Source organism: Perca flavescens, chromosome 18 (genome assembly GCF_004354835.1).
Source record: "Perca flavescens isolate YP-PL-M2 chromosome 18, PFLA_1.0, whole genome shotgun sequence".
Lineage (NCBI taxonomy): Eukaryota > Metazoa > Chordata > Actinopteri > Perciformes > Percidae > Perca > Perca flavescens.
The window spans coordinates 21450-33667 of NC_041348.1; the positions used below are offsets into that span (position 1 = coordinate 21450).

The following is a 12218-nucleotide window of genomic DNA, read 5'->3' on the forward strand; positions in this document are numbered from 1 at the left end:
CCGTGATGGAAATGACCAGTAAACACATGCATGCTAATGACATTTGTAGATAGGAATAAAAGCTACAGACACGTTTGCTTCTCCGGTAGTATTGGTTTTCATTCATTTCAGACACCAAGTCAGTATTTCATTGCAAACATCTGTTAGGAGAGACGTTTTTCCTCATTGTACCAGAAGATGAAAGACACACTGCACCAGTGAATACACCTTACTACACTGGTTGTACTGGTGAACTACTGTACTGATAACTGAGGAGAGGCTGAAACAGATGGTGTTTGTGTGTAATTGCTCTTAATTAACTCATGCATGCATTTTTACATCTTTCCCCATTTTATCAGAAGATGAAAGACATAATATACATCCACTTTTTGACTACATTAGAAGAAAGTATTATTTGGACTGAAATCCCACCAAACACAAAACAATGTTCAAAAGGTTTATCATTGAGGAGAGTAAATTCAGTTGGAGAAATAAGAACTAAGGGGCAAAAATGACTCAGTGGGGAAAGAATGAGAGCTGTCTGCCTCCTGCCACATCTAACACTGTACCAGTGAGTACTATACTGGCTGTACTGATGATGACGGAGGAGAGGCTGAAACTGTGTTTGTGTGTAATTTCTCTTAATTAAGTCATGCATGCATTTTTGTGGGTACCGCATTTAGCTCTTCTAGCTCACCTTTCCAACCGGCAGGATGTAGAGCAGGACCTGGAATAAGACCCACAAGATGACAAATCCAAGAGCCTGGGCATCCCAGAAGGCATGGAGAGGGGGCAGAGGAGGGGGGAAGTTGGTCAGGCTGGGGTCCTCCAGGTTGACTTGGAGTACCAGGAAGAGAACCCAGGCTGGCAGGAAGAGCAGCCAGAAGTATGCTCCTGGAGGAAGGAAACACTTCCTTTACCACAACTTGTCTGCATGTTTAGCTAAACACCAGCGCCATGGAGACACTGGTGCAAATAAATGAAGTGACTGCTTTCACACAGACCACTATTATGCTCCCCAACATACAAGCTATTGCAGTGAATCCTTCTCTGTAAAGCTGTGCAAAGTTTCTGAGAGCACAGAATATACACGGTTGTGTTAAAACCTTACCAGCTATAGCTGGTCAATATGGAAAAAAAAATTCAAATATCATGATATTTTTGATCAAATACATCAATGTCGATATTGTAACAAAATTGTAGGGTTGAATATTGGTGCTTTCACAAATATTTACACAATGAAAGTTTTGATAAATAATCACCAGTAATGTGGATACAATGACTAAGTGGGTAAAGGAAAACAATAAAACTGTCACATGACATCACTTGACTGTAATGTAGCCTTTAAAACCAAGAAAAGACATGATATTAATATTGCCCAGTGCTAGTTTATGCTACATTCTGTCTTCCCGCCTGCGCTGCCAGGATCTCTGTAGGCCGTGAGCCAACTAGTTCTCCCAGTGATTTACAACATATTAACACCAACAAACTAGATGAATATAGAGTAGGGATACCCCGATTGATTCACTGTCAATCATTATCGGTGATCAGGTGCTCAGCATTCATCTCTTCTAGCCAATAATAAACTACTACTCACATATTGTTAAACACTTGGCCGAGAACAACAACCACATGCCTGTGCCTGATTGGCTGTTCATGTGTAGTGAAGTCATCCTGCGGCCACTTCCCACCCACCTTATTGGCTAGAAGCTGCACGTGGTTGCTGAGGCGCGCACACACACTAATACAAACAAAACAATAGTTGGAGAGTCGTCACCCAGCGGAGAGTGAGAAAAAACAGCACCCAAACGCCAGATAGTGACGTAACGATAGTAACAAGCAACTATAACTAGTTGTTTTGGTGCTTATTCCTAACTGCTGCATGATGCTCTCCCCCCCCCTAATTCATAGGTCTACTAAAGAGTGACCCACCATTATATAGCTGGTTACACTGCCACCTGGTGGAGATCCCGATACACTACAAACAGGCAAACTGGCAAATGCTTGACACAGCCACATCAGAAACACAAAAATGATTGACATCGGCCCTCAATCAGCAGATATTGCTCATTGATGATCGACAATCGGTATCGGAGGCTAAAAACTTTATCTGGCATCTCTAATATACAGTACCCTGAGTTACTACAAAAAGTACAATGCAACGGTCTTGTAAAAGATTAAATTCTGTTGTTTCCACTGAGTCAGAGAGGCAACACTAACACTAGAGGTGTTGAAATTAATCAAATAATCGATGCATCGAATCGTGGACATGGACGTTGCTGCATCGATAATCGGCAGGCTCATAATCGATTATTATATCTGTTTACAATTTAATGGTGGCCTAACAACATTTTTGTTTACATATTCTGTTATGTTTTGCACATTCAGGCGCACTCAGTGCCATGTGCTCAGTGGTGTAGTTTTATGTATCCAATTTATTTAGTATTAGAGCACTGCAGAATATTTTGTTTTTGAAGCTTGAAAAGCTATGAATTAAATATCTTACATGGCTTTAATAGAAAACTTTATTTTAACACATCGTGATGCATCGAGATATCGAATTGAATCGCTGACATGATAATCGTAATCGAATCGGGAGATCAGTGAAGATTCACACGTCAAACTAAAACAGAACACAGCCTCAAACACCGGAAAATTAAAATTCAGAAATGACTAATCACAGTTGTGTGCCCTTAAACAGCAGCGCTGGTTTCAATGATATAGATGGTCCTCCGGCTAGTTGCTGACTGTTGGCACCATACTGTAACCTACCTAGCTTCCCTCCAAAGTCCAAAGGGAGGGGGGGGGAGGCAGCAGGAGCTGCAGCCGGCTTAGCCTCCTTCTCCTCCAGCTGCTGTGCTTTGGCCTCAACTGGCTTGGTTTCGTCCTTCCTGCGGCGCAGATTGTAACGGCCTTGGTTCTTCTCAGGCTCTGCCTCTACTATAGCATCAGTGATCTGAAGGAAGATTTTTGGTCATTAAAACATACAAAGCCAATTAGCAATTTCAATAAAGTTCTTGTACACCATAAAGTCTTAGTGACAGGTGCAGAGGATTGTGGAAAGAAAAGAAGAATCCAGTCACTGCTACATTTCTGACAAACGTTAGGGTAGAACAGATAAACGCATTAAGATTCCTAGTTCTTCATTTCTAAATGGATTCTTGTATGTTGCTGATGTATGTTTTTTTAATCCCTACATAGTATGTTTGTTGGATGGACAAAAAAAGACTAAACTCAGTGCTGCCAGTACACAGTGCAGTTGAATACGCTGATACTATGGAGAGAATTTATTCTATAGTTAGACCGTTAATGGAGGTAAGTATTTAAATGCATTTTTTATTATGTGCCGTAAGACAAAATATGTCTTCATATAAGGGGTATCATGTAACAATATGTTGTTTCTTCGTCAACATCACAATGTGAGTATGTGGGATATTCACATCGCAGTATGTGCCATGTTAACGCTTTTCTTTTTTGCTCCTTGATAGAAAAGTAAATGTTCACTGTTCTCCTTTTACATTATTGTTAGCAGCAGACCCTTCCCCTTTAAGACAGGCGGCCATGTGGGAAGGAAGACTCGCCCGTAGTACCATAAACTAAACATAAAAGTACCATAAGACACAGTGATGAACATGCTTTTCCATGGGTAATGAACCTACAGTAGTCAGTGTTTTATGTTCACTGCAAAGACGAAATGAATCACCTGATTAATGCAACGTTATCACGACGTCTCCTAGCTATTTTCCACCGAGAGTTGCCAGAAAGCTGTTACAATTCAGGCTAAAGCTATTATAGTTAGCCTTAAGAATCAAGGGGTCTGTCCCAACTAACGTTACGGTTCGGAGCCACGAAGCTGAAAACGTAACACTAATCTACAACAGCAGTCAGTGTCTGATATAAACTAACTGATTTAAGTGTTCTAGCAGGCCCCGCTAGTCAACCACAACCTGAAATTTACAAGAAGCAACATGCATGCACTATTAATATCATTGGGCCTCATTCACCAACCGTTCTTACGAATAAATGTGTTCTTAAACCCTTCTTACGCACTTTTTACGAAGATTCTGACATTCACTAATGTTTTCTTAACTTGGATTTGTTCTTAGCTAAGAACAAAATCTACAAACACTGAAAAGCACTCTTACGTAGGGCTGGACGATTTTGGCTAAAATCATAATCACGATTAATCGAACAAGTTACCTCGATTACGATTATTTAAAAAAAAAAATCTTTTCTTATACTGTAAATATGTTCACGTTATTTTTTCTAATGAAAGAGTGCATAATCCTATCTTTGTGATTCTAAAATAAGATAGCAACGCACAGATAGCAATTAATGCTTATTTATTAAATATTTCAAACAACTGAACTGAAATCTACAACAGTAGATTTTACAATGAAATAAAAACGTCTTATAAAAAAGTAATTTAAGATTTAATGTAAAAAAAAAAGTTCATCTCTGACATGTGATCGACTGGAAAATATGCTGTCTCAAGGCACCTGTTGCGCAGCTTCCATTCATCGTCAATGTAGGGCAATGTAAGGCTCGAATATGCGTCCATCGTCCTACTTGACCACAGATCAGATGTGGCTGCAAAGTGCTTAACAGACTTAAGTTCAGCAGCTACTTTTTTACGACATGTTTGGTACATATTGGGCAGCGCAGTTTGGGAAAAATAGTGTCACGATGGCACAGTGTATCTTCTGTCGAGTGTTTTATCGAGTTGTTTAAACCCACTGTGCTCCACCGTGTGTCCTTCGCGATGTAGTAACTAATGGCGTCAGTTATTTCTCTCCATTTTCTTGAATCCTTTTCATATTGTGTATTATTTGTAAATGCGTGTGTTATTGACACCTGCTTTGTGGAGGCACTTGTTGCTGGGCAATTGTCAGCCTCTCTCTTTTTTTGAGCCATGCACTGTTCATATTCGGTAATGTGATTGCGCTCCAGGTGTTGAAATAGATTGCTCGTATTTCCTTTGGTCGCTGTAACAGTTTTTCTGCAGTGTTTGCATTTGACTTGAGTTTGTTCGGGGTCGTCTTTATTGAAACCAAAATGTGTCCAAACGACGGACACTGCGTGTTTTTTTGGTACAAGCGGCTCTGGCTCCTGTTGCTGAGTTGACTCGGTGTTTGAGTTCTCCTCCAGGTTGCTTCAATGTTGCAGACTGGACGGGGCGGAGTCACGTGACTACACACGCAGAGGCCGCAATATGTTTTAAGGGGTAAGTACATTAACACACAGTGGGCGTCAGCGGAAATATTAATAGGATTAAAAGACCGAAATAACCGACTTGGTAAAATTACGTCGGTTATAGGCTCTGAATTTCGGTTTCGATTAATCATCCAGCCCTACTCTTACGCACATTTGAGTGATGACAATTTGCTCCAAATAATTGGTTAATGCATTTTATTTAATTCTACAGTTGTTTACAATGATAGTATTGTATTTCTGATCATTTGTTGAAAAAAAAAAAAATCGCTATTTATATGGCCAAAATGCAGTGGTAGAATGTAACAAATTCTTCGTAACTGTACTTAAGTACATTTTTCACGTATCTGTACTTTACTAAGAAGACTCAATAGTGCATAGCCTACTTTTGACTTTTACTTTGTTACATTTTGCAGCAATTATCTATACTTTCTACTCCACTACATTTCTACAACGTTCCCAGATTAAGATTCCCAGATGTTTACCGTAGGAGCCAGTGAAGCTCTGGTAAAGTAAAGTCACATGTTGGTAGCCATGTGAGGGGCTAAATGAAGCCTGATCTTGTGAGGGGGGCCTCTCTCAGCTGGAACGTGCATGCATCATGACATTCCATTAGCTCTAACATACCTCAGAGCCTAACAGTAGTAGAGCATGAGTAGCAGCTGGAACATCAAGTGTTGGTCTATCTATCTGACAAAACTCATCTCAACCTCAGAGATACGCAACAGAAGAAAAGCTTTGAACAAAAAAAAAAGCATTAATGCTTTTAAGACATGTGTATTTCATGAATTTGGTCGGTTTTCATCTGTGTTAATTTTCTTGTGTGTACTGAGAAGAAAATATTGTTTTAGTTAAAAGATTGAACTCACCTCATTTACTTTGTTAGCAGTGTTATTCTCCTCTTTCTGCTCATGCTTATTGTTGCTATTGTTCTCAGCTGGCTTTGTCTGTTGCTGCCCATCACACAATGGAGGGACAATGATGGAGATGAAGAGAGACAAAGAGGGCAAAAAAGCAACGTGAGGACAAGGCAGAGGGCATGTGAAGGGTTAGGGTCAAAATCCAGCATGGCAGACAGAAAGTGACACATTTCCCCTCGATGACAAGCTACTGATGATTTAGGACATCGGTGCCCTAGTTATGTTTTATAGCTATAATGTCTGAGTAGTAGGATGTGTTTATTTGCTTTGGCATTGTTTGACATGCATGGAGGTGTATTATAGTTGTGTATTGCAGGTAGGCCAGCAGTGTGATATACTGAATGGCCGGGTTGGTGTCGCAGGAAGCTACTTCCTCCACGTTCAAGGCACTTTCTAGGAATAAGATGTGCTGCTCTGGAACAAAGACTGCTGCCTAGTAACATCATTAACAACAGAATGTAGCTCCACTTTGCTTAGTGTTGTAAACGTTTTGATTAATGACTGCTGATTGTACATTTTTCATTTCAAATTCCACACAGGCTATCATTTCTTCAAGAGATTACATGAATTTAATTTGGTGTAAAACTTTGCATGCCAAGTTTGACAAGGCAACAAGGCAGTCCGCTGGGCCACATTACTCTATAGCGTTAGATAGACGTTCAAACAGTCATGTATCACAGGTGAACAGTGATTGGCAACAGATGAGAAGGCAGCTGTGGCACTCACCAGGGGGCTGAGAATGACTTCCTGCGCATCCTTCAGCTTAGTATCCCTGCGGGAGGCCGGTGCGCTCTCTGTGATTGCTGCAGCAGCGACGGCGGCCGCTGTGCGGGAGGACGAGCGCCGCGTGGTCCTTGCAGGGGAGCGGGAGCGGCTGCGACGGCGGCCCGGTGATCGTGAACGCGAGCGGGAGCGTGGACGGGGCTGGAAACCAGCAGCACTCTGAAGGAAAAAGAGGAGATAGCAGCCATTATTAACAAACGGGATTGTTTGTTTTTTTATAGGTGAAACTGCCTCATATTGTGTTTAATATTAACTTTACATATCATAGTTTAGTAGAGGTCGTCTGCTACAGTGGTATTCCTCCAAATCATTAAATAGACGAGACATTTTAAAAATAATAATAATAATAATTTGTGTTTCAGCGCTGGGCAGTCTTCTTGCAGTGTTCCTACACATTGGCTAAAACTGCCATATAGCCTCAACAATGACAGGAAAACTACATTTTTAATTCTTTAAAAATATTTTTCAAGCTGAAATGTGGACCAACATGGGAACTCCCTTTATCTGCCTGAGTAAAGCAACATGTATCATTAAGGTCAGCAGCAGTAGTACCCTTTGGCTTAGTTATCATTACCACTGTAGATGCTAGAAACTTTAGCTTCTGAACCTTCCCCTAACACACTTTGTTAAATAATTCCCCTGTGGTTTGAGCCTGCACTACCTTGATAGCTGATAACAACCTAGAATTTTAACAAGGGCTGAACAATTAAAAAGAATCAGATTAGCTAATTGTTAAGACCGCAATTAATCAAATGTGCAACATTTAGTCAAATTTTGACTAAATGTTTAACCGCTGAACCTTCCCTTAACACACTTTTGTTTAATAATACCCTTGTGGTTCAAGCCTGCATTAGCTTGACAACAACCTAGAAAAAAAGATGATTACACCACGATCAAAGTGTGAGAAGACTGAGTGGAGTTGTGTTTGGGGCTACCTTGATGTCCTGCTCCCTGAGCTCCAGCTCAGTGCCATCCTTGTAGATCACGGTGTAAAGCTGACTGTTGGCATCAAAGCGCAGCACCTTGACCTCATAATACAGGCTGCTGCCAGGCCAGCGGCCCATCACCATGTCCCCTCTCTGATACTTGACAGAAGGCATTGTCACTGACCTGAGAAGAAGGCAAGAGTGGAGCAGAAGATAGAGTGAAGGGGAGGGAACAAAGAGAAAGTGAAAGAGGGCAGAGACATGAGAGCAGACAGACAGAAGATGCGAACAGAGAGGAAGGGAAACAAATGGAAAGTTTTTCATCTAAACAGTGTAGGCTGGGTTTTAGATTTTTTTTTTAAATAAATGTATGATTGGAATCACACGTACATGGAATTATTCACTTAGAAAAGCAAATTTGCCATTGATGCATACAGTGAAGGATGGATTGTCTCTTTCTGTTCCCTTAGGTATGCTGCACCCTGTTGCGTGGCGTGATCATGACGTTTCAGTTGCGTGGCAGCTGTGTGGCGTTTTCTATGTCTTTGCACACCAGAAACGTGTCTGACGCGGCGCTGCTCGCCTTGTCTGTACACATGGATGTTTCCCATAAATATAAATATATACCGATTTGATTACAGCAAAGACAACGTTGGCAGTATTGACGGCAAAATAGGCTACAAATAATTAAAATAACATTTATATCTGCATTTATGTCAAAACCTCAAGACTTTCAAACATCAACATGTCATTATTAAATGTACTTGTGTCAAAATGACATATAAACATCTTTTTCTATTCCATTTTGCATGGAAACACTTCCAACACGCTTGCGTGTCGCATGAAAAATAGGCGTCGGTCCTATTTCTAGCACACACGCGTTTTCGGCACGGCTTGAGCCGTAGCTTTTACCGTGCATGTCACGCGGCAGTGTGAAAGCTTTAACCGGTTAACATGGGAGCCAAAATAAAAACAGACACGCCACGCGGCTGACACGCTCACGCCACGTAGCCAGTGTGCAGGAGGCCTTACAGTCCGCTGAAGCACAGCATGAGTTCAATGATAACTATAGAGCCCTCTCAAAATCTCAATGGGCTCATTGTCCCTGTCTCTTTATGGCACAACTTTCTGTCTCTCCACTGGAACTACAACTAACTGCTCACAATACAATATCATTCCAAACTTCCATGCAATATAAAATAGCGACAGCTGCTGCTGTAATTAATGAGAACAACTTACTTTTCACAATCATTATTGGGAAATGTTTGAGGCCTGGAACACCATGAAAAATACTCAGACAGGTAATCACTGAGCTACGCAGAAAAATGTTTCCGATTTAACTCGGTTTGCTCATGTGTGAAAGGAAGCTAGGCAGATGAATGGTACAGCAAGGTGAGGTCAACCTTTTACTCAAAAAACACACACGTTAAACTCAGCCAACTGCCCTGCTACATGTAGCCTAGCTGTCTGTGATATGGATTATTTGGCTGTACCTGCTTCAGCATTGTTCAGATAACTTGATAATATCCTGTGAGGGGTACAGTGACTTTACCACAAAGGTCAATACAGTATCACAATATGTCAAACTTCATTAAGACTATGAATAAGACCATTTCCATCTCTTCGGTTTGAAATGCTGTCTGTGTTTACACACCTGATCAAATTGTTACAAGACCATGGCAGCATTTTGAGAGTCTGGGCCACATCCATAAGCTAGCACTTTAGAAAGGCCCAATGTGACTGTAGAGTGCACCCCTGACACAAAGAGGCAGGCCAGGCCAGGTCAGCAGCATTAGTGAGTGAGCAGGAGGCTCCGTGTCCTACTGCAGAACTGCTGACAGGTATGTCCCTGCTGGGCTCACCCAGAGCTGTCTGTCTCACAGAGACACTGTACACATGATGACAGGAAACTAAACTGTGCTCGTAGCTTTGCCAAATCTGCAGCCTAAAGTAGTGATATGTCACTGCACGCCCACTGAGTTCTGTGGACTTTTCTGCCATGCTGCAGAAACCAACCGCTGAATAATTGCAAGATGAAAAAAAAAGAAAATGAAAAAGGCAAACCATGCATAGACATACACTTGTGTCACACACAGCTCTTTCAAAAAACCTTCATAGAGATAAATGGAAGCATGGACATGTTTCTGTCTCTAAATCACTTTTCCACATCGGCTTGCCACTGCCAGCATACAAACAAAGGACTCATTGCAATACGAAGGAATGTTTGATTAGTAGCACCTTAACAACAAAAGGAAGTTACTGAGAGAAAAGAAGACTGACTTAAAACACATTCTTTGGTTTCAGCAAAGCAAATGTAGGTCTTTAAATTTTAACCACATAGTATTGCCTAACGTAGCCTCCATTCAGCATCCCTGCTAATTAAAAAGCCAGTGGTTAACACAGCGCCATACTTCAGTAAATGGCAGGTATCATATAGAAACTGCTTTGAGTTGTACAGGTTGAACTTTTACCCTAAATTATCCATCTGAGGATAAATTAATACACAAATCAAAGAACCCCTTTGTATTCAAAACTGACAATAAGAGCTGATCATTGACTACTAAACCATTCTGCGGTCCAATCTAATCTCCTGAATGCCTCTATACACAAAATAACAACAACAGTCCTTTGAGAAGTTGGTTTACGGGGAGAGTCACACATAGGCAGTCAACCCCTAATCCATTTGATCTAAGATTGTAAAACACAAGAGTCCACAACATGTAAGTGAAAAGCACGTGGATATGACACACCCAAAGTAAGTCCCTGTGCTGCTCTCCTGGCTTGTTCCATATGGGATGTGGAAGTCCGTTTCCCACCATCAGATCTCATGCTGGGCTGATGAAAGGATACGAACTGGACTAGGAGGAGTTTTAAATACAAGTCTCACACACACACTCACTCACACACACTAACACACACACACACACACTAACACACAGCTGTTTAGCTTCACCTTTGAAATGCAATATGTGAACTGAGTTGTGTTATCACAGCAGCCCCTAACCCTAAGCCATAGCAGCAGGAGACATCTGAGCGCATTCCTTTAATAACACGGCAACACAAACTCCCGCCCTGTTTTGATAACCTGCCATCACATGTGTCACTGCTTATTATATTACTCTGTATTGTCAGGAGACTTTATATAAAACATAACGCCATCAGATGTAATTAGATAACAAATTATTTGGAACAATGTTGTTATTTGTTTTGTTAACTTAAAGTCACCTGCGTGTTTTTACACTTTCTCAGTTACACTATTTCTACATAAAATTTATATATTTTACTGGCGGGCGATTTGTCGTCTTGAATAGTAGTAAATGGTATTCTTTTTAATGTAATGTATGTATGTATGTATGTAGCTATAACCTGCGGAGCGGTCTCTTTAACCGTAACTTGGTTAGCGTTAAGACAACAGACAGCCTTTAGGAGGGAACACGTCATGCATTCAAACACAACACACGGCAACGGACCGACCCGCTGGGAGCAAACAGTAAAACATCTAGCTAACGTTACCTTCATTAACGTCGGAATCAGGCGCCGTCTAATCACTAGCTACATGTATATATGTGTGTGTGTGTGTGTGTGTGTGTGTGTGTGTGCGTGTGTGTAAACTCAAAGTGTCCATAACGTAACGCTATAATGTTAGTTGACGTCACAATGCTGCTGTCAAACATTTCTAACATTAACCCAACAAATCTCCAGTATCTTTATTAAAACTATTCAGGAGAACATATATCAGCTAGCAACTGCCCCAGTACCTTTACCTGGACCAGTGGAAACAAGTTAAGATTCCAGGGACTAGTCGGAGCCCAGTCTCTGTTATAACGTTATCTTCCCAACAAAGACAAATGTAAAGCGACTTGCTGTTTCAGTCACAAGCACATGCGTTGAACGGACGCACTTACCTTATTACCATGCGAGTAAAACTGATGAGATATTCCCAAATAAAACGAGGAATTAATACATTAAACTTTATATTTTAATAAAAACGGACGGTGCTGACGTTTGACGTAGCGTTCGTTCTCCCTCCCTTACTGGGCAAAACCCACCAGTGACTAGGAAGGCGCGAAGGCTGCTGATTGGCTTGTTCAGCGTTCATTTCAAACTGCTCTGCAATTTGATTGGTTATCGGTGGATTTTAACTGCGTTGGGATTGGTTTTGAGGGTCACGACTACTTTGTTTACTAGTGTCATATTACCGTTAGAGAGAGTCACAAAATGGTAGAAGTGGCAAAAACCATAATAAACTCTCCATCACATCCAACACTAACACCCGAATTAATAAATTAATAAAATGAGAAATAAATAAATAATTATTGAGAAAATGACCATAAAAAATAGTCAAATATAAATCCACTTAAGGTTACGGTTATTAAATTACTAACATTACATTTAGTAT

At 40.9% G+C, this 12218-nt stretch overlaps 1 protein-coding gene across 3 annotated transcripts in view; it reads right to left on the minus strand.

Moving 5' to 3' along the window:
- lbr (lamin B receptor) overlaps positions 1-11873 on the minus strand; it is a 32376-nt gene extending 20503 nt beyond the window's left edge. Inside the window, exons 1-6 of one of the 3 annotated variants that reach the window (XM_028605844.1) lie at positions 11725-11873; positions 7829-8003; positions 6837-7052; positions 6060-6143; positions 2752-2935; positions 677-873 (exon numbers count right to left, since the gene is read on the minus strand). In XM_028605844.1, coding sequence (XP_028461645.1) covers positions 677-873; positions 2752-2935; positions 6060-6143; positions 6837-7052; positions 7829-8003; positions 11725-11735 — 867 coding nt within the window. In that variant the 5' untranslated portion in view covers positions 11736-11873. Of the gene's footprint in view, positions 1-676; positions 874-2751; positions 2936-6059; positions 6144-6836; positions 7053-7828; positions 8004-8209; positions 8379-10569; positions 10681-11724 lie in introns of those variants that run through there. The other 2 variants (XM_028605846.1, XM_028605845.1) reach the window with 2 other exon arrangements.
- Between the last annotated feature and the right edge of the window lie 345 nt (positions 11874-12218).